This window comes from Thermobia domestica, chromosome 2 (assembly GCF_964235325.1).
Source record: "Thermobia domestica chromosome 2, izTheDome1.hap1.1, whole genome shotgun sequence".
Taxonomy (NCBI): Eukaryota; Metazoa; Arthropoda; class Insecta; order Zygentoma; family Lepismatidae; genus Thermobia; species Thermobia domestica.
Window position 1 is genome coordinate 246,489,045 of NC_137455.1, and position 22,274 is coordinate 246,511,318.

At 39.3% G+C, this 22,274-nt stretch overlaps 1 protein-coding gene across 2 annotated transcripts in view; it reads left to right on the forward strand.

The window, feature by feature from the left end:
* Positions 1 to 22,274, forward strand: part of LOC145678425 (alpha-1-inhibitor 3-like) — a 2,648,409-nt gene that overhangs the window by 2,488,178 nt on the left and 137,957 nt on the right. For both annotated transcript variants that reach the window (XM_081748543.1, XM_081748544.1), the window contains exon 26: positions 5,391 to 5,505. In XM_081748543.1, coding sequence (XP_081604669.1) covers positions 5,391 to 5,505 — 115 coding nt within the window. The remainder of the gene's footprint in view (positions 1 to 5,390; positions 5,506 to 22,274) is intronic.

Genomic DNA, 22,274 nt, shown 5'->3' on the forward strand with positions numbered 1-22,274 from the left:
GATTGAAAATAAGAAAAGCAAAATTATAAATTCAATAATTTATATGCAGTTTATATGATTTTTTTCGGCAGTGACAAATATTTTCTGTAGATACCTTTCGAAAAGTAGCAAATCAGTTACTAATAACAAATTTATTCATGGTGGTTCATTCTAGACGTATGACTTTTATTCCTTTTTGCACATATGCACATTCTAATTTTGTAGTAACTACCTCTTCTTAATGAGCTACAAGTGTTTCCCTTAGAGCAAATATGTTTTGAGAAAAAAATTAAGGGAATTCATATTTGAAAACGTCCGATACCTTTCGACAAGCCGTCAGGTGCCAATAAATCACAATTGAGATGGTTAGCTTTAACCTTGAGAATTTTCCGGAATTACTAAGGCTCCCCACTGATGAAAAGAGCCGATATAACTAATGGTTTTACCAAAACAGACTGGGTAAACAAATATGTACGACCATTTCCTGAATTCCTGTACGTGCGCTTTCTTATTCGCCACTTCCTTCACCACCCCATTGTCAGGCTAGCGTTCTGGCCATTTGACCTCCAAGAACAAATCTTGGGAATCTATGCTTCTCTGTCTCAAGTAACAAATACGGAACATTTGGCTCTCATACAGGAATACGAAAGAGTTAAGAAAAATAAAACGTATTCGGCTGGCCAAGATACGCAGGTAAATTTATCATTATCAACATAGGATAAACATTGCTTTAATGCGGCCAACTTCCAAGATTCAAAGGTGGCCAATTTACAGGGTAATAAGTAATGAATGTATTATGGGAAAATGCAAGTTCAAGACGAACCAGGCCAAGATAAGCAGGAGGCTAACTTAGAGATGTGACCAAGTTGACAGGTTTTATTGTATTATCATATTTCTTCTGTGTCATTTATATATCACATTTATTTAAATGAACAAGATGCTTCATTACATATGCTGAGATATAAAGCATCAATTATTCAAACTGTCGTAGTATACAAGACCGCCCGTGAATACATTTATTATGTACCATTAAGCACTGTCAAATGTAGAGAATCTCCACAGAATATGTAATTAAAAGCTATTAAACATTGTAGAGGAGATGCCCATAACTACTAAACACATAATACTTTAGTTTTGGTGGGCGCCAAGTCATATATATCAAACACACTTATAAATTAAATCAGTTAATATTAGTGATTTTAAATTAGTGGTGGGCACAAAAACTGGGATTTCGGTTTTTAAAAAAATCGACTGTTTTTGAAAATTTCCAAAAAAAAACGGTTTCGGGATTCTTCAAAACCGGTTCGGTTTTCCTCGAAACCGGCTATCGGTTTTCTCCAAAACCTGTTCTGTTTTTCACCGGATCCGGTTTCGAGAAAACCTGTTCCAGTTTCTTTTTACAAAATTTGATCTATTTCTAACCAGAGTAGTGTTTCGTTGTTCTCCGGAAACCGATTTCGTTTCCACAGAAACATTTTTGTTTTCCAAAAGTTTTCACGGAAACTAGTTTTGAAGAAAACCGAAACCGGTTTCGGTGAAACACCGTACCGGTTTTTGGAGGAAAGCGAAACCATTTTTGGTGGAAAAGCCGAACCGGTTTTGCAGAAAACCGAAACCGGTTTCGGAGGAAACCGAAATGTCGGTTTTTCGGGTTTCAGTTTTTCTAACTGACATACAGTCATAGTAATAAATCTTGCAAATAAAATCAGAAAAATAAAAAGACTGCTAAACAAGACTGACCGTATTCAATAAAAATACGTTTACACGAGACGTTCCAATCTTCTAGCCAAAATCCTCATTAGACGTACTCTGAGTGATATAAGTCAAGTCAAGTCAAGTCAAGAACTATCTTTTTACCATCTCAAAGAGATGGAGGCATATATTAGCCTAAGCTACTCCATTCATAGTTTTAAAGATTGCAGAATATATGTCGAGTGTGAGTGGAGGTGATGAGGCGCACAACAAACAAGACGAAGCAAGTCATAATATAATTCCAGTCTTGAGTTTTCTTCTGGTGGGTTGCCGAAGTAGGGTGATGCCGATATAAGTAGTACCAACAGAGCGATGGTTCTTTACGTGGTTCTGTACTGGGCTGGATGTCTACGGTGATCTTGAACTGGTGGGCTGGAGTTTCATCTTCTGGGTGTAGAGATCCGAGGAGAGTGCCAAAACCGGAAGCGTATAGCATTTAGTTCAAAAACATTTTGCGTGTTTTTATGTGACTAGTTGTGAATGAGGGTGATCATTGTATGGGTGTTGTGTGAGTGCTGAGTTAAGTAACAAAATGGTGATACAGTGAGTGTGTTAGGGGAATGGACGGTTGAGTTCTTGTTCGTGGTTGGGGGTAAATTACTGTGAGTGAAGTATAGATTGCCTTGGGTAGTAATAAGAATGTTTAGTTGTTTCCGGAAGATATGTCGATTGGCTTCAGTGATTGCTTGCTAAAGGATTTTTTGTTGTGGGGCAAGGGGGTCAGTGACTATTGTAGGAAGGGATTCTACCCATTTCATGATAGTTGTGGTGGCTTGTTCGATGGCTTCGTTAATTTTGATTTCTAGGTCCGAACTGAGGATCTGGCTCTGTTTCTGTTTCTTCATGTTCGTCTGCCACTGTTGGAGTAGTGGTGTGGGTGTTGCAAGGGTTGGTTGCGGGCAGAGCGGGAAAATCAGTTAGATTCAAGTTGTTTGAAATTATCTGTTGGTTGCGAGTATGACGAGGCCTCTGTGGACAGTCTCAACTTCCCGTTTGACTATCAGTTTTCTTGGAAGTAGCACAAAACCATCTGTTGATAGGTTTGTCACATGGTGAAGTGTGACTTTCTCCGCAACGAAAGCAGACTCTGGGACGAGTACAGACATGTGTAGGATAAATATAGGTGTAGCAATTGTAACATGGAGGCGGTCTGGCGCTGGATCTAGAGGCTTCTACTATGTACTTCTGGTTGTGTATGCAGATGGCATTAGTGATAAGACTGCTGATGGTGTCTAGACTGTTGGAGAAAATCCTAAACAGAGGAAGTGGTTCTGCTGAGTTCCGTAAACTACTCCAGTATATATACACAATCCATTTCCCTGTCTGCTCTCTCATTGGCCCGTTCAAACAGCCAATCAGAAGCGTGGAAATATATCTGAACTGACCAATGGAAAAACATAACACTACCAGAAAGAAACAACAAGGAGCAAACAAATACATCTCCCTCCTCGAATACATAAATTCACATACACTTTTCTGTATTTATCAGTAATATTCCTCCATTCTTTATTAATGCTGATACCTTTGGTCCAATTCATCAAGTTTACATCTCTTTCATTTTCTATCCACCAGGCCTCTTTCCACTTTCTCGGCCACAATCTTTTTCCCGTTCCAGCACAATAGCTTCTCCCCAGTTCACATCATGTTCTTTTTGTTTTACGTGATTAAAGATTACGTTAGTTTCTCTGCCATATTTCACATCATTTTTATGTTGTTTAATTCTTTCTTTCAATAATTTCCACGTCTCCCCAATATATTTCATATCAAAATCCATACAATTTATACAATAAATGACACCTTTCTGCTCTCTTTTTCCCTTATTCCTCCCTTTGCTTTTCACCATATCCTACAACGTTCAGCTACCTTTTCTATACACCTTGACCTCTTGCTTTCTTAACATGTTTTTAAAATCTCAGTATCTTCTCCTAACCCTACAATGCATTTCCATACCCCCTCCCCCCTTTTACCTTTCCCAGAGACTACAGATGTTTTAACGATATTCCTTTTACTATAACCATTCTCATACAGCTGTTCTTTAAAGATTTTAACATTCTCTTCTACATTTTTGTTACAAATTTTGGTGATTCTTTCTAACATATTTCTTATGAAATTAACTTTTGTGCTTCTATCTACATTATTTTTATTATTATAATAAATACCAGCATTACATTCTTTTTGATACTATTGAGTCTTAATGCTCTTCCCTTCCTTACTCATTAAAATGTCAAGATAACATAAATCACCTCCCTCTGTCTCTAGTTCTAATTCTATTCCTTTCTCCTTATCTTCAATACTAACAATGAACTCTACCAACTCTTCTTTTGATCCTTCCCACATCCCAAACCAATCATCAACGTATCTACATAAAAATCGAATCTTTTCTTTTCCCTTTTCTACCACATCCTTCTCCCACACATTCATAATGATATCAGACAATACCGGACTTAACTTAGATCCTATACTCAAACCATCCTTAATACTATATATGTCATTCTCAATTTTACATAAACCAAACTCTCATATTAAGTTCAGATCTTTCCTAACTTTCTCCCATTTCCAGCTTGTAGCCTATTTTCAATAAGTGCAGTCTTGTTCAGCAGTGTTTTTATTTTTCCAGGTTTTATAAAAACCGGTTTTGCCCATCCCTAGTTTAAACATTTAATGCTTGCGTACTGACAGCCTTTTATAGTTTGAAGAAATACCGCAACTTCATTTCGACCTCTTCCCTTGAAAACTCTTGGCGACGATGATGATTAATTTCTGTATATATTTTCTTTATTTTTTAGTATAATTTCATTAAGCTAACTAGTGATGCACACCCACTTGGTAACGGCAAGGGCAGAGCATGGGATTGAGGGCGAATATTGTCGCTTTTTCTCTTCAGCTCATTCTTTGTGCTTTCATTCTACCTTATGTAACTGTTTCTGCATTGGCCGCAACAGCGAACAAACGCTTCGTCCCATCAATATCTTATTAACAGGCCATATTTCTCCTTCGCCGTAGGACCCATTATTTCTGATTCTGAACGCTTGCGAAATGAAGGCTTCCACACGTTCTTTTCTATTCCCATTACCTACTTCTACACAAAGTTTGGTGCAATTTTCTCTGAGTAACATCACGCCCTTCCCTCGTAAGATGATTCTAATGTTTTAAATGTTAACTATATGCAAATTATTTAAATATTATAACAAATTGTATTAAGTCTGTTGATTATGGATTTAATTTTCAGTTTTCTATTCTTGAGACATTATACTAAGATTAGGAGTTTATACATTTGCAGAATCATTTGGCTTATTAATAGTGGTCACACTTTAGGGCGACATTTTCATTGAATAGCTAATTTGTATTTTAGAAACTATACAAATGCAATCAAATCAATTATAGACGACATTTTATTCATTTCTAAATTGTGTTAATATCGATATATGTTAAACATCAAAACATGTATAATAGATTTAGCAGTACGACAGTTTTTTACAATTAAACATATGCATTCGGAATAACAAAAATAGTATCAATATATTATGTAAGAAAATCGTACTTTTTCATCATACCATGAAGAAAGTTACGTAATATCTTTCATCAATTACGTTAATAAGGGATTAATTATTAACATATCTATTCTTAAATTATTTACCTAACATAATTCATGTTTTCAGGATTATCTACTGGAGGAGGAGTGCGAACTTGAAGTGTTACCTCATCCAGAACCAATACCTTCTGATGTTATATTTGCAATCGATGTAGAAAATAAGACGGACATTTCCGTAAATGGTAAATTATTATCTTTTTGAAGTGTCAACTAATGTTTGTTAGAATAGCGGTTTTGTGTATGTCCAGCTTACTGTTTAATGGATTTATGCACTAGAATCATATTTAAAATCCCGTAGAAATCTTCATTTTCAAAAATAAAATCTACGTACTTAGATATAATGTTATCTCATGAGGAGATACTTACAAAAAATATATCAAAGAAAAAATGGATCTTTAGAAACACAAATTTATTATTCATACTAACATTCAGTGCAAAATGCCTAAAGGACAGTATAAGACATAACGTAACCTATAGTTTTAGATGAAATCCGAACTATTACAATGCATTCAAATTTGAATGATCTCCCAATGGGAGTGAATTCGATACTCCATGTACCAAAGATGTCCACGAGTCATTAAAACAACAGGTAGAGTTTTCAAGGTGAAAGAGATCAAACAGAAGAATGACACTTCGGACAGAGAAGGCTCTAGACTTGATTAATGTGAAAATACGGTATTTAATGAAATAACTCGCAATTTAAACAAAGGAATTACTTGTTATAAAGCATTACCTAGGGCAGTAAGTGTGTCTTTCGATATATATGTCTAACGTGATTGATATATTAGAGTAGCCTCAATATGACGTTTCACGTATATACAGTATTACTATTGCAATAACTCAAGTATATTTTCCCTTACTTTCCTTTATCTTCCTTCAAATTGCATTGTTGAACTGAGATTCAATCTATGCAAATCTCACACGACTTGTTATATAGCTTAAAACTTGGAATTTTGAGGAATTGAAAACAAACGTGATAATGAAGTTCTAAAGTTGGAAGTTGGTGTAAAACTACTTCAAAAACTGGGCAACGCAAATGATAGAAAGCTTAGTTGTACCAATCTGACAACTGCACGAAAGTGGAAGTAGGCCTATGTCTTAAAACAGTACACAATTAGTTGAGATAAGATACGAGGCTTGCTTTGAATGACATGAAGAAGCTAACGTGTGTCCTCCAGTAAGATAGAAATGTTATCGCTGTATATGTTTGAAAAATTATGTGTTTATTTCTTCAGCAGAATTTTGCAGCTGTGAAAATGAAAGCGCGTAGCACATTAAAATTTCCATTTTTTTAAAAAAAAAATTCTGGTGACAAGCAGCAGGGAAAGGAAACGTTTTTGACTCTTTAAACATTAAATCATAACAATTGTCAGAAGCTTTCGTGTTATACTTTAGAAAAAAGATGAGTGACAAAAGCCTTTCCCGCATCAAACGTTAAATTAGCGGAACATATTCGAGCTGGATATAGGAAAGCAAAAAATAAGAAACGTTAGCCTGGAAAAATAAGAAACTATTAATAGATATGAAACTAATCTTGAAACGGAAAAAATACGCATCAGAGTTTAGTTGCATCGTGATCGTGATTTATTATACAGGATGTTCTATAATGATGGGATACATTTTATTTGTAATTTGGAGGCACATGAGTAATCTTACTGTCCTTGAAGGCCAATGCATGTGAGTTTATGCAGTCATTATTTTATTTTCTCATTATTTGTTGTAGGTGTTTAGTCCTCGATAATATCGTGAACCCTAAGTGAAGTTGTGTATGTTTTAGAGGAGTACTTTGCTTCTCGAAACTCAATTTTCGCAGCATAAAGGAAATTCACACATTCCAATAAACATGCTACAATGTCTTGGAAAATAATCCTTCGTGCACCGATAAACTTTCGAGAAACAGGAAATGCCAGCAAAAACGTCCTCTAAACGACTTCGACAATCTCGATCCCATGACAACCAAACGTATTACAAAGTATTTAAGTGACTTCAAACAACTCTACCCATCGAGCTCCTTCGTAGCTAGGTGGTTAGCGTACGCGCCTTTGGCGTGGGAGCCCCGGGTTCGATCCCCGGCGGGAGCTCATGTGGTTCGGATTCCACGTTAATCAGTTGGTCCACGTCTCATATAGCCTCGCTGCTCAAAGGGACGCTAAACTAAAATCAACTCAACTCAACTCTACCCATCAATTTGTTGTTAATATCGACAGTCCCACAAAGTGAATATTCCCGTAGCAACGTCTACAAGATTATGAGACAATACCTACATCTGTATCTGTATAAGATAGACCTACAAGTAGCACAGCAGTTGCTCCCGCGAGATATACTTAGTCAAGAAACGTTGTCTGAATACGCTCTTCGATGAGTGCAACGAGAACGAAACATTCCTTGAGCACATAATCTTGTCAGATGAGACCAACTTTCAGATATCTGGTTACATTAATAAGGAAATCTGTGATTTTCGGTCGACAAAATCCTCGTAATATGCACGAGAAATCCTTGCATAGTATCCAAGTTACCATTTGCTGTGGCATGACTCATGCATGTATCATCGGATAAGTGCCATTACAGAAAATACTGAACGCTCTAAGCACATGCTCAATACGTTTTTCATTCCTGAGTTAGAACATCGTGGTCTGTAGGAGTTCTGGATGCAACAGTATGGAGCTACCTCTCACACAGGACGACAGCCTGTGGGAACTCTCCGCAAACACTTCCCAGGGCACTTCATGATTTAGTGACATCAATTGGTCTCTAAGATCAGTAGATCTATTGCCAGTAGATGCTATTTGTATTTATAATCTGTTCCATCATTATGGGAAACCATGTATAAAGCAACTCATATAGGAAATATATAAGCGATTAAGTAGAACGTTATAAAATGTCTGAAAAAGATTAGGTATATTGGAATTAAATTATGTCCTTGAAAAACTACATATATTATGAGCAAAAGATATTTGCAATGCGCGTACATTTTTCTGTGAACTGAAAAGAACATGCAAACATAATTATTATTTACTCGTATATTTTAAAAGCTTAATTTCATTTCCCTCTTGTAAATTTGTGAGTATCTTCGAAAGAAAATAGACCAAACATTGTCGATGTTTTGTTTCATGTGTTATTACTGATTTCCATCCTTTTTTAAATACAAAGAACATGTTTTATGGAGCTCCCTTGTGGCTAAATGGTTAGTGTACGCGTCTTCGGCGTATGAGATGGTCCAGTTCTCGGTGGGAGCTCAAATGAAGGGTAAGGGAAAAAACAAAAATGTCCATATGTGTGCTCTAACGGGTGGTTGCCCTTTCTGTTGGTGACTTGGTACTATTTAACTGTATATGCCATGCATGCGTAGATGTAGAAATGTCCAAGGAAAGGGGCAAGAGATTTGACTAACACTATTCATTTTGTACGCGGTTATCAATATTAAAACGTCGTTGTCTGGAAAATACAGTTTTGTGACATTTCTTCTTTTTTCCCCTTAGCCTTCATATTCGGATCTGACGTGAAATTATGCATCCACGTCTCATATATAATGTCATTACTGAAAGGGACGCTAAACTGTAATCCAACCAATATCCTAGGGTAGTGTAAATGATTCATTTGTTTTCAAAAGGCTTTATTTTCAAAAGTATTACATACACAAATATCAGAGATATAAAAAATCGCTAATTCATCAATTTTGTGTTGTATATTCCAGAATCTGTACCTGTCTAAAGTGAGTGTAAAGCAAGAAAATATTTTTGGATCAATCCATCTGAAGTGGTCCAAAGATGGTGAAAAACTGAGCGTGACGAACAGTGTGTATGAGAAGGCCAATAACATTATTCACTCTGTCTTATGTACAGTCACCAGCAAAAGTATCCCCCTAAGTGCTCTAATTCAATTACTTGGGGTCCAGATAATTTACAGTTTGTAAAACGCCAGGGTAGATGCAACCCAACTTACACGTAACTTTTCTCCGCACTGATAGCAGTTGGTAGCACTGACTCAGGTCTTTATGCAAGTAAAATTGTGAATTGACGACACAGGAAAAATTTCTCCATTCTAAGACCAATCTCTATTGTTCATAGCGTGTTTTCCAGTAAACACCACATATTAATCTCTATATTGCTGCATATGTAACTTATTATTTCAATATACTGTAAGTTCAAAGAAATAAAAACATTGACCAATCATGAATCAGAAAATGCTTGAAAGTAGCTGAAAATATCAATCTAGAACAACTGCTGGAAATAAGTTTGTAAATCATTATTTCCATTGGCAGATCTTCTCCAATTCTCCTCATTCCAACATCTTTTTCATTCTGGAGGGGAGAAGATGTTGTTTGTCACACTGAGCATGTATTGAAATTGAAACATTTGAAAAACCTCGGACCTGACCAGGATTTCAACCTGGTCTGCCGAATAGAAGTTCAATGCGCTAACCACTTACCTACCGCGTCACTTCAGCATTCACCCCAACTCTTACATAATTAAAATCATTACATGTAAGACAATACGCAAGATACTAATGCATGTATAAGGAGACGTTCCTTACTTGAGTATCACAATGACTTACTCGAGATTTCCTTCTCATATAGACTGGCAATGAGAAAGATATCACAAAACGTGTTTCAAGTTGATAATACCTCATTGTCTTCAAGTATGGTCCCGAATTATATTTCTTTCTTCCTCACTCTACCTTCAAACTTTGAAAAAATAAAACACGGCAGACATTATTTTCGCATTCTTTGAATTGTAGCAACACGTGTAGAAATTTGTATTTGTATCTTCCGAACTACTAGTTTATTCTTATCTTTGCATGAATATTTTTTGGCATATTACTGACGATTAAAGGTGAAGCACATTGGGGGTTCGAATCACAGTGAAGAGCAAGGTCGAAATGTTAACTGTTCTCGATATTTCTGTGATCGTGTCCATGTCGTGATTGGAATAAGTTGAAAGAACGTGAAGTGCGACTGGCGAACAATACCACTGTTGAGGAGAATTAGAAAAAAGATTGCCAAAGAAAAACTCATATGTAAGAGACCCGGGTTCGAATCCCATCATGGCAAATGTTGGAAAGTCGGGATTTGGCTACATATTTTATATTATATGAAGTTTTTGTTTATTCAATTTGAAGTCTTTTTGTAGATATGGAACGTATCTGAAATGGCGAATTGCTTAAAAAATTAATATTTATATCAGTATTTGTAGTAATAGAAGGAGAAGTAGAAACATAAGGAATTTCAATGAAATAATAACCTTTGCGTTTGATCGGTGGTACTTCGACCTCTATTAATGATATGCTTTACGTATTCATCAATTGTTCGCTAAACACGTTACGTTCCCAAACAGTACGAATCAAAGTCAATACGGTTGGCGTGTTTCGTAGGCCACTGTTCTACTGCGACTGCACTGAAGAAAGTCGTATCAACACTAAGACCAAGAGAAATTGAATATATCTATGTTATCAGATATTGGAAGTATCAACATTACGAATGATAAAAATTAACTTTAATTACGCAACAGGAATCGAACCCAGAACCACCTGAGCGTAAAACTAACGCTTATACCACTAATGTGAGACATCGCTGTTAATTAGGACGGGGAAAATAGGTGTAAAGTGTCTTAAGCAAATTGCACATTTTTACCATTTTAATGTTGTATAACTCTTGTTTCGGTCATAATAATATAGAGAGTGTTATGTACAAAAATAGTCAAGAGAATTCAAATCTAAATTGTCACACTAAATTGTTGAAGTAGAATTAATGGATATTGTTGCAGCATGTAGATATGAGAAAGTTTAAAGCTCTATTGGAGCTTCGAGGCTAATGTTATGTGAAACTACTGGTTAAATGTATCTGTTTGAGTATTTATTTATAATTGTATTCTTTCACGAGAAACTAATATATATTGGAGATTGTCGAGTTCAATATTTTATCCAGTTTACTTGATATTGGCGAAATAAAATTCTCTAACCGTTGGCCCCCGAAAAGGTGATATGAGTCCCGAACATTCAAACGTACTTTTGATATACCGGGTGACCGCGTGACTATGTTACAAAATGTAAGGGATGATTCCTGACACGGAAACAAGAAAAAAAAGTTCAAATAAACTTTTATCCAACGTACATAATTTCGGAGCTACAAGGTGCCGAAAGCGTGGGAAAATGATATTCAAAGCTCTATAGCTCGACTATGGTGAATGATAGAGCTAATGCGGCATGGTCACGTCAAAGACACCGAAGCTGCTGTATTCAAAAATGCTTAGGTCGAGATCGTGCAATTCGTGCACAAGGGATTCCCCAAAGGAGCGTAGGGATTCCCGGATAATCTGTCAAGAAAGATGGGTCGAAAAGGATACGGATGTTTAGCTGTCCCAACTGCTAGCAATAATGCGTCTGTACTAAGTCGATATCTCACACAAGCACAAAATGGCGAACAGTTTTATACGTGCCATGTGTGGTTGCATAACGCGCACTAAACAAGAGTGGGAAACATGAAAGGAAACTGTGAATAATTTGGTACAAATGGTAAATACATTATATTACGCTGTCCTATCATTGAACAGACGCTTTTAATAAAAGGTAATAATCATGGAACGTACTAAAATGTTGTAAAAGGATCACACTATTAAAGTCTTTCTTCCATGTATTGTTGTCATTGAAAACAAATAAACAAAACTGAGCGAAACAACCATAATGCAAAACAGGTTGTGTCCTAGGAGCAAAAGTCACAAGAATGAAAATAATGTCTTCAATCAACATTTTACAGCAGGATTGAATGCAGCCAAGAATATTATCAATTACCTGTAAACGAGACAAATCTCCCAATTATTCTACAATAGGTGATGGACATGGCGTCCCTCTACTTCAACACAGGCGTTACAGCGTCGCAGTAAGTTCTGACGCATCCGCTGTAACAACCCAGGATCTGTTCTTACAGTATCACAGGCAGCGAGTATTCGTGCTAATAGTTCTTCTGCGTTGTCTATAGGCGTTTCATAGACAAGTGCTTTGACATGACCCCACTAGAAAAAATGAAGTGGAGTAAAATCTGTGGAACGTGCAGGCCAATTACAAGGACCGCCTCCTCCCATCCATCTGTCACGAAACGTTTGATTCAAATAATCTCGAGCACTAGCTGAAAAGTGGGCTGGAGAACCATCATGTTGAAACTACATCCGTTGACGAACACCGAGAGGGACATTCTCTAATAACTTTGGAAATATGTCTCGCAGGAATCTCGTATACGCTGGTGCAGTTAATCGTGGTGGTAGTAAATGTGGACTTATTATCTGATCACCGATAATACCCGCTCACATATTTATGGCGAATCGGTCTAGGTGGCCCCTTTCCACAGTTGCATAAGGATCTTCGTCTGCCCATACATGACTATTGTGACTATTAAATATCCCGTCTTTCGTAAAACAACCTTCGTCGATGAAAAGCACGTAGGAAGCTAACTCCGGATCAATTACAGAACGTTGGAGAAACCACTCACAAAACCGAACGCGAGGTTGAAAGTCAGCTGGACGCGGATGATAGGGGTGTAACTGTTGCTCGTATACTACTTTCCAAACAGTATCTTGTGCTACTCCCCTTCCACATGCTACTTTCTGGGACTTACTGTTGGGTTTTGGGCGAAACGATCAAGCACTTGTTCTTCAAAGTCCGGAGTCCTTGTTGTTCTTCGTCTTCCTTGGTCGTAGTATTGAGGTTGTAAATTCCCCGTGTCGCGTAAGCGTTCAAAAAGTCTGGCAAACATGGTATGGGCTGGATATCTTCTTTGTGGATACTTCAGTCGATATAACCTATCAGCTTCATGACTGTTGCCATTTACTTGACCGTATACAAATATAATGTCCTCAAGTTCTGCTATCGAATACTCCATTTGATCTCGCATTCGAATAAGCAAAGCACAAACTGCACTAAGGAACTCGTACGCTACGAACAAACCACATGAAGAATGACCTTCCACCTTCGATTGTTTTCTACGACAGAAGGAAGAACAATGCTTGTTATCAAACCTGTAAACTGTGGCGTACTTCAGCTGATAACACCGTCTGTGAAAACAAAATATCTTCTAAACGATAACAATATAACTACATGTTAAGCATTCTAGACAAAATCTCGGAATAAGTCCTACAAAACAGCGGAAGCAGTGACTAAAACAAAAGTCCTGATAAATTGTTTTTCCTTGTTCTTTTTTAATGTTCGGGTGACGCACATTACGGCAAATAATAAAAAACGGATATTTTACTGTTCTCTAGCAGTGGTCAAATTAACATGGGATGGCGGAAAAAAAACCCTCTCGTAAAAGGTATCCTCGGCTCGTATCATCAAATAAAATAAGATTTCTGCCTGGAAGAAAGCACCCATATCCCCCGGTTTTTCCCCTTAGTTTTACTTGCTTTCAATGACAAAACTACATGGAAGGAAGACTTTAATAGTGTGATCCTTTTACAACATTTTAGTACGTTTCATGATTATTACCTTTTATTAAAAGCGTCTGTTCAATGATAGGACATCGTAATATAATGTATTTACCATTTGTACCAAATTATTCACATTTTCCTTTCATGTTTCCCACTCTTATTTAGTGCACGTTATGCAACCACACATGGCACGTATAAAACAGTTCGCCATTTTGTGCTTGTGTGAGATATCGACTTAGTACAGACGCATTATTGCTAGCAGTTGGGACAGCTAAACATCCGTATCCTTTTCGACCCATCATTCTTGACAGATTATCCGGGAATCCCTACGCTCCTTTGGGGAATCCCTTGTGCACGAATTGCACGATCTCGACCTAAGACTTTTTGAATACAGCAGCGTCGGTGTCTTTGACGTGACCATGCCGCATTAGCTCTATCATTCACCATAGTCGAGCTTTAGAGCTTTGAATGTCATTTTCCCACGCTTTCGGTACCTTGTAGCTCCGAAATTATGTACGTTGGACAAAAGTTTGTTTTAACTTTTTTTCTTGTTTCCGTGTCGGGAATCATTCCTTACATTTTTTAACATAGTCACGCGGTCAACCTGTATATTTTCTATTTATTACGTTACTTTGTAAGAACGTTCTTTTGTGAAAGGTAGAAAAAGAGAACTTATTGAAAGCGTTGGTGGACCAGCGATGAGCAACTAGCGACCTCTCGTCAAACATTAGATACCCTGCAGCGACGATCCGCTGTGGTCCCACTTTCGTTTTGAAAATTATATCACGCGTGTTCCACCAGCGGCAGAGACGCGACGAAACGCCAATGAACCGCAAAATTACTCAACAAAATATGTCAAATCACCTATATGCGTGATTTGTGTACATTAAAGATAGTCTAAAACACAATGAAGATTAGTACCCCGGCGTGGGAGCGAACCACCATCCTTATGGTCCGAAAGCGAGTGTTCTTTCGACTTCGCCACGGAGGCGATAAAAGGGACGTCGCATATAAAGGGTTAAATCATTGATGTCTTTTTAATTTTCCAATCAGCGTGCTCCTGTAACCTTGTATATTCAACAATAACAGTTTGGGGTCAGAGGAAATACGTTCGCTATATAATTTTATAATTTTATTATAATAAATAATAAGTAATTAATTTTATTTCATAGTTCTTCCATATTCACTTCCTAATGATCGGCAACAGTTGCCAACAAAATTCATACAACTATACGCACTCATATCAATATTTTTCACTTATTGATGTAGAGACAGGTGTTACTCTTGACCCCCGAAGCTCACTTTAGAAACAATTCGTCTGGAAAAAGTAATATATAATAATAACCGCATGGACATGACTGGCGATAGTTCGTATTGGTCCCTTTGGAATTCTTGACGAGGAATCAAAGGAGCACGGCAAAATGAAATCCTCGCTGCCAGGGGCAGGTCTCAAGCCCGTGGTGAGAAAGGGGGAGGGACCCCAAGGGCCCACGTCCTGTGGTATGCATTGTAGCCACAGTGTGCCCTGGGGGAGTTTGGTTTGAGTGGGAGTTTGGAAACAGACTTTCCATTCGAGTGTCCTGTTCGAACTTCAACTTCTTCTTGTGAGGTTGAATGTAATGCAGGACAACAACCTACCGGCAGAGGTGAGCCCGGGGGCATCCTCTGAAACGGGCGACTAACTCGTGCCATTGGATCTGGGAGAGTACGTCTGACCCCATCACGTCCTCAGTGGGGTAGGTAGTTTCGACTGCCGTACCTACCGGCGGGGGTGAGCCTTCGGGTATCCCCCGAAATGGGCAACTAGGCCGTGCCCTTGGGTCCGGGAGATAAGGCCTTGTACCCCAACACGCTAAAAAGAGTGGGTAGCTGGTGTGCCCAAAGGTGTGGGCAGATCCAGCACCCTACCGGGAGGAAGATGTAGGCACTTCCCTCAAAGAGAGTGTAATGCGTTCTCTTGGGTCCGGGATGGGATACTTAGTATCTAACGCATACTCGTACCTCAGGAGCGCTGAGGAAGTGGGCTTCTTCGTCCCAGGTTTTTCTGCGTTCTACTGGGTGCAGGGTCCACGAACCTACCAGGGGAGCCACCGTTCCCAAATGGCCATTGTCTTTAAAGGTAGAGAGTCTACATCAGCCATTGGGTCTGGTAATGTACGGTTCACCTCTCCCGTAAGAAGAGGTAGTTCCGTATTGTTTGGACGACCCTACCGGAGGAAGGGTGTGGGTGTCCCTTCTAATGGTGGCTTACACGTACCATTGGGATTCGGACAGGTAGCCTTGCTACAACGTGTACGTGGTACCTAAACACGTTAAAGATAGGTAGCCCCGTATTGTTTGGGCGTGCCTACCAGGGGAGACACGGCTCCCTCGGGAGACACGGTTCCCAAATGACAATGTCTGCCTTGCGCAAACGGTCTATATCAGTCATTGGCTCTGGTAATGTACGGTGTACCTCTACCGTAATTAGAGTAAGTCCCGTATTGTTCGGACGACCCTACCAGGAGGGGAGTGTTGGAGTCCTGCCTGCTGGGGGACCAAACGGAGGTGGGGAGGGGCCAATCCCAGGAATCTGGGTAACGGTTCTGATCCTGCCAAAGGGAGGAAACTCTGTCGGATATGGGCCGGCACCAAACTCAAATGGTGACTCAACACGTACCATTGGGTCCGGGATGAGATACGGGAGTATCTCGACGTGTGCGTAATACCTCTACACGACAAAGCGGTTGCCAGTTGAACGATAGAGGTAGGCAGGGCCGGGATTGAACAAGCCCCCTCGGGCATTGCCTGGGGCCCCGGAATTGGGTTGGACTCTGCCGGGCTGTGGTCATACCGTGGGATTCGGTAGCTTGTGGGAGCTTGTGGGGCGGGAGGTGAGCTTGCCTTATAACACTCGGGCGCCATGCCTGCAGAGCATGGTAGGACTGACTCGCTAGCAGTCTGTTTCAACCAGTAGGTTACTGGTAGGCACTCAGGACTTCGGTCTGGCCGCGCAGTGGGCGTATCCTACTCCCTCAGAGAATGGGGGTTACCTCGCTTCGGCGAGTCAGAATTAGGGGACAAATTCTGACGGTGCACTGCGTGCACGAGTATCAATAGCGTATATCGAGGAACTACGGGCAGGGTGCGACACATTTTAGCGGTACCCGTCCATTAAATAGACCGAACGGTCGCGGGCATGCTCCCCATGCATGCAATTAAGCGTGGCATGGTAGACCACTAGCTCCTAATGTCCCGGGCGGGAAGGCGAGGATTCCCGCCTGGGCCTCTTGAGCCAATAATAATAATAATAATAATAATAATAATAATAATAATAATAATAATAATAATAATAATAATAATAATGCTACTACTACTACTACTACTAATAATAATAATAATAATAATAATAATAATAATTATTATTATTATTATTATTATTATTATTATTATTATTATTATTATTATTATTGGCGCATTAGCTTAGATGGCGCCGACTGAGGACACGTGTGGATTGTGTCTCAAGCCATTTTTTGGTGAGCAGCTAATATTAGAATGCTGTTTATGTAAAATTAGATTTCACGTAAAGAATTGTTTAAAATTTGGACTCACTGAATATGAAATGTATTTGGTGAATGATATATCAACGTATAAGCGTCAAAATTGCATAAGGCATCGTGATAACAACACAGCCATCACTCCCACAGTGACGAAGCATATTAGATCTCGGAAAAGAGACCAAACTGTGAATTCTGATGCTTAGTTAAGTGAAAATGAAGACTTAGACAAATCAGGTTCTTTCTCAAGCAATAATGGACAGAATTGCTCTACATGCTGATGTGAAAAAGTGAATAATAACCTTTGTCAGGTTTTAATTATATTAAGTGATATCAGCGAAAAATATGCACTGAAGGCAGATGTGATATCTGTTAAACAAGAAAATATTAAGTTGAATAAACTACTATCAACTAACAACAAACCGAAAACATTTGCTGAAGTGATCAATAGCTCAACACCCGATGTTCAAAACAAGGTACAAGGCGACTCTGAAGACATGAATGTCAAGGTCAGAGGAGTGTCTTCTTTCACATCACAGCAGGAAACAAGTGGTAGTAAGTGGAAGTTGGTAACCAAACGCCCAAGGCGAAATATCGCTGAAGTACAGACAGGAGTGAAACAAACGAATGAATCAGGCTTCGTTTTCAGAAACCGTAATAATCTTATGCAAGGGAAGAACACCACGGACAAACTAAAGGCAGACAAAAAGGCCCCTCGTACAGCAGCACTGTTTGTAACGAGACTTGAACCTCGTGTTTCTTGTGAGGATCTTATTGCATTTGTGGTTAATATTACTGTTAAAAACCGTGTTCAATTACAAGCTAAATATAGCAGTTACTCGCGTGCGTAGTCCTGCCCCCCCCCCCCCATCACGCAATTCTTCGAAAACAATTCCAATCGCTTGCACCTCGTTTCCTACCATTTGCTCCGCAGTAGCTCCATTTGCTCCCTTACCGTTAACGAGAAAATGGAATCTTAAAGTGGGGGGCGAGAACAACGTTGTCCCAGCCCCCATCTAACTATAAATAGTCGCTGAGGGAAACGGATGGTGGCATTCGTTTGTACATCATTTGCTCCCATTCGCTCTGCAATTTCTGCGTTTGCTCCACTACCGTTCCCGAAAAAATAGAAATATAAAGTGGGGGCAGAACAGCATGGTCCCAGCCCCCCACCCAATAGCAGAGAGAAACGGATGGTGACATTCGTTTTACTTCATTTGCTTCCATTTGCTCCGCAGTTTCTACGTTTGCTCCCCTACGTTCCCGAGAAAATAGAAATTTAAACTGAGGGGCCAGTAAAAGGTAGTCCCAGACCCTCGAATAAAAAACTGTCACAGGGAGGAACAGATGGTCGCATTCGTTTGTATTTCGTTTGCTCCCATTTGCTCCACAGTTTCTCCGTTTGCTCCCCTACCGTTCCCGGAAAAATAGAAATTTAAAGTGGGGGGCCAGAACAACATGGTCCCAGCCCCCCACCCAATAGCGGAGAGGAACGGATGGTTACATTCGTTTGTACCTCGTTTGCTCCCATTTGTCTGCAGTAGCTCCGTTTGCTTCCTTACCGTTCCCGAGAAAATAGAAATTTAAACTGAGGGGACAGAAAAAGGTAGTCCTAGACCGTCGAATAAAAAACTGTCACAGAGAGGAACAGATGGTCGGATTCTTTTTTATTTCGTTTGCTCCCATTTGCTCCACAGTTTCTCCGTTTGCTCCCCTCCGTTCCCGGAAAAATAGAAATTTAAAGTGGGGGGCCAGAAGAACATGGTCCCAGCCCCCCACAAAATAGCAGAGAGGAAGGGATGGTTGCGTTCGTTTGTACATCGTTTGCCCCCATTTGCTCCGCAGTAGCTCCGTTTGCTCCCTTACCGTTCCCGAGAAAATGGAACCTTAAATTAGGGGGCCAGAACAACGTTTTCCCAGCCCTCCAACTAAAAATAATCGCTGAGGGGAACGGATTATGACATTCGATTGTACTTCGTTTTCTCCCATTTGCTCCGCAGTTTCTCCGTTTGCTCCCCTACCGTTCCCGAGAAAATAGAAATTTAATGTGGGTTTCCAGAACAACATGGTTCAAGCCCTACAATCACTAGCAAATAGGGACGGATCGTGGCAATCGCTTGTACTTCATTTGCTCCCATTTGCTCCGCAGTTCCTAAGTTTGCATCCTTTCCGTTCCTAAGAAAATGGAACTCTAAACTGTGAGGGTCCAGAAGAAAGAAACCCAGGAACTTCGAGGAGCCAGAAAAGGTGATCCCAGCCCCTCGAATTAAAAAAATCACAGAGAGGAACACATGGTCATATTCGTTGGTACTTCCTTTGCTCTCATTCGCTTCGCAATTTGTCCGGTTTGTCCGCAAACTAAACTAAAAGCAAACGAATGCCGTCATCCATTTCTCATTGAAATTATTTTCAATTCGAGGTGCTGGGACTACGTTTTCCTCAACCACCAATATAATGTTCCATTTTGTCGGGAACAGCAGGGGAGCAAATTGAGAAACTGCGGAGCAAATGGGAGCAAATGAAGTAGAAGCGAATGCCACTATCCGTTCCTCTCTACCATTTGGGTTGGGGGCTAAAACCATGTTGTTCTGGCTTCTCCAGTTGGAAATTCTATTTTCTCGTGAACGGTAGGAGAGCAAACGGACAAACCGAGGATCAAATGAGAACAAAGGAAATACAAACGAATGCGACCATCTATTCCTCTGTGTTACTGTTTTTAATTCCAGGGGCTCGGATCACTTTTTTCTGGCCCCTCGAAGTTCCTGGGCTCCTTTTTTCTGGCCCCTCACAGTTTAAAGTTCCATTTTCTTGGGAACGGTAAGGATGCAAACTTAGGAACTGCGTAGCAAATGGGAGCAAATGAAGTACAAGCGAATGCCACAATCCGTTCCTATCTGCTATTGATTGGAGGGGCTAAAACCGTGTTGTTCTGGTCTCCCACATTAAATTTCTATTTTTTCGGGAATGGTAAGGGAGCAAATGGGAGAAAACGAATTACAAATGAATGCCACCATCCGTTCCCCTCAGCGATTATTCTTAGTTGGGTGGAGGCTGGGAAGACGTTGTTCTCTGCTCCCCCACTTTAAGGTTCCATTTTTTCGGGAACGGTAAGGAGCAAACGAAGCTTCTGCGGAGCAAATGGGGGCAAACTAAGTACAAACGAATGCGACCATCTGTTCCTCTGTGTGACTTTTTTTAATTCGAGAGTTTGGGACTACCTTTTTCTGGCCCCTCAGTTTAAATGTCCATTTTCTCGAGAGCGGTAGGGGAGCAAACGTAGAAACTGCGGAGAAAATGGGAGCAAACGAAGTACAAACGAATGTCACCATCCGTTTCTCTCTACCATTTGGGTGCGGGGGCTGGGACCATGTAGTTCTGCCCCCCCCCCCACTTTAGATTTATATTTTTTCGGGAACGGTAGTCGAGCAAACGCTGAAACTGCGGAGCAAATGGGAGCAATCGAAGTACAAACGAATGCGACCATTTGTTCCTCTGTGTTACTGTTTTTAATTCGAGAGTTTGGGACTACCTTTTTCTGGCCTCTCAGTTTAAAAGTCCATTTTCTCGGGAGCGGTAGGGGAGCAAACGTAGAAACTGCGGAGAAAATGGGAGCAAACGAAGTACAAACGAATGCCACCATCCGTTCCCCTCAGCGATAATTTTTAGTTGGGGGGGCTGGGACGACGTTGTTCTGCCCCCCCCCACTTGAAGGTTCCATTTTCTCGTTAACGGTAAGGGAGCAAACGGAGCTACTGCGGCGCAAAGGGGAGGAAACGAAGTACAAACGATTGAAATTGTTTTTGAAGAATTGCGTGATGGTGGGGGGCCAGAACTACGCACGCCAGTTACTCTTCGTTTTATGTTAGTGTAGAAGAAAGTGAGTTTAATGCTATTTGTAACCCAAATGTATGGCCTGATGGTGTGCTATTTACTAGATTTGTTGAACGATTGAAAGACGAAATTGTATGTCATGAGGCTGAAACTGAACCGGCTGGAAGGAATAATTCAGGTAAATAAACTAGAATAAATTAGTACACAACACAAATGGCATACTTACAGCTATTCTATCAAAATGTGAAGGTTTAAATACAAAAGAAAAGCTATTTATAGATGAAATAAACTCTTCTAACTATGATTTTTATTGCATAACTGAAATGTGGTTAAAAGAAACAAACCAACATTTTGTACAGCTCTAAAAAAATTATGTCGTACAAAAAGATAGAAACTTGACATTAGTAAGTAAAACAAAGGATGGAGGCTGTATGACCATAATAAGGAACGAATAATCGTATGAAGTAATAAATCCTCCAGATGAAATACTTGATGTTATTATAATTAGAGTTTTAATCCCTGAAAATGAATGATTATTGTTGTGCTTACACTACTTCCCACCAGATTTACCGTTGACGAATTTTACTAATTATTGTGACTGGCTATGTATGTTTTTACTCACAAAAAACTATAATTTTATAATTTTAGTTGATTTTAATGTAGATGGAATAGATAGGGTTACCGGAAATATAAATATAAGTAATTATTATATTAAGACAAAAGCTGCAAAAATAGTTGAACTATGTTATGTTCTCCAGTTAAATCAATTGAATAGATCATATGATCCCTTTAAGAAGGATAAAGTATTAGACCTACTGTTAATCAATATGGAAAATAATTCAATAATATTTGAAATTCTACCGTTAACAAAAATTGATCATTTCCATCCACCTTTTCTATTTGAATGGAAAATAAGAAACAAATATAATAATGACTTTGGGAACACCTCAATTCAAGCCAGAATTTATGATTTTAAAAATGCTGATTTTCTAGGTGTATATAATGGAATTAAGAAAATGGATCGGATAGATACAAAGAGTAGTAATATTAATGAATTGACCAATATATTGTATAACAATATATATGCTGTGTTAGATAATTGTGTGCCTAAGAAACCAATTAGCAATATGCCTAAATACAGACCCCTGGATGAACAAGGAGCTGAAATCA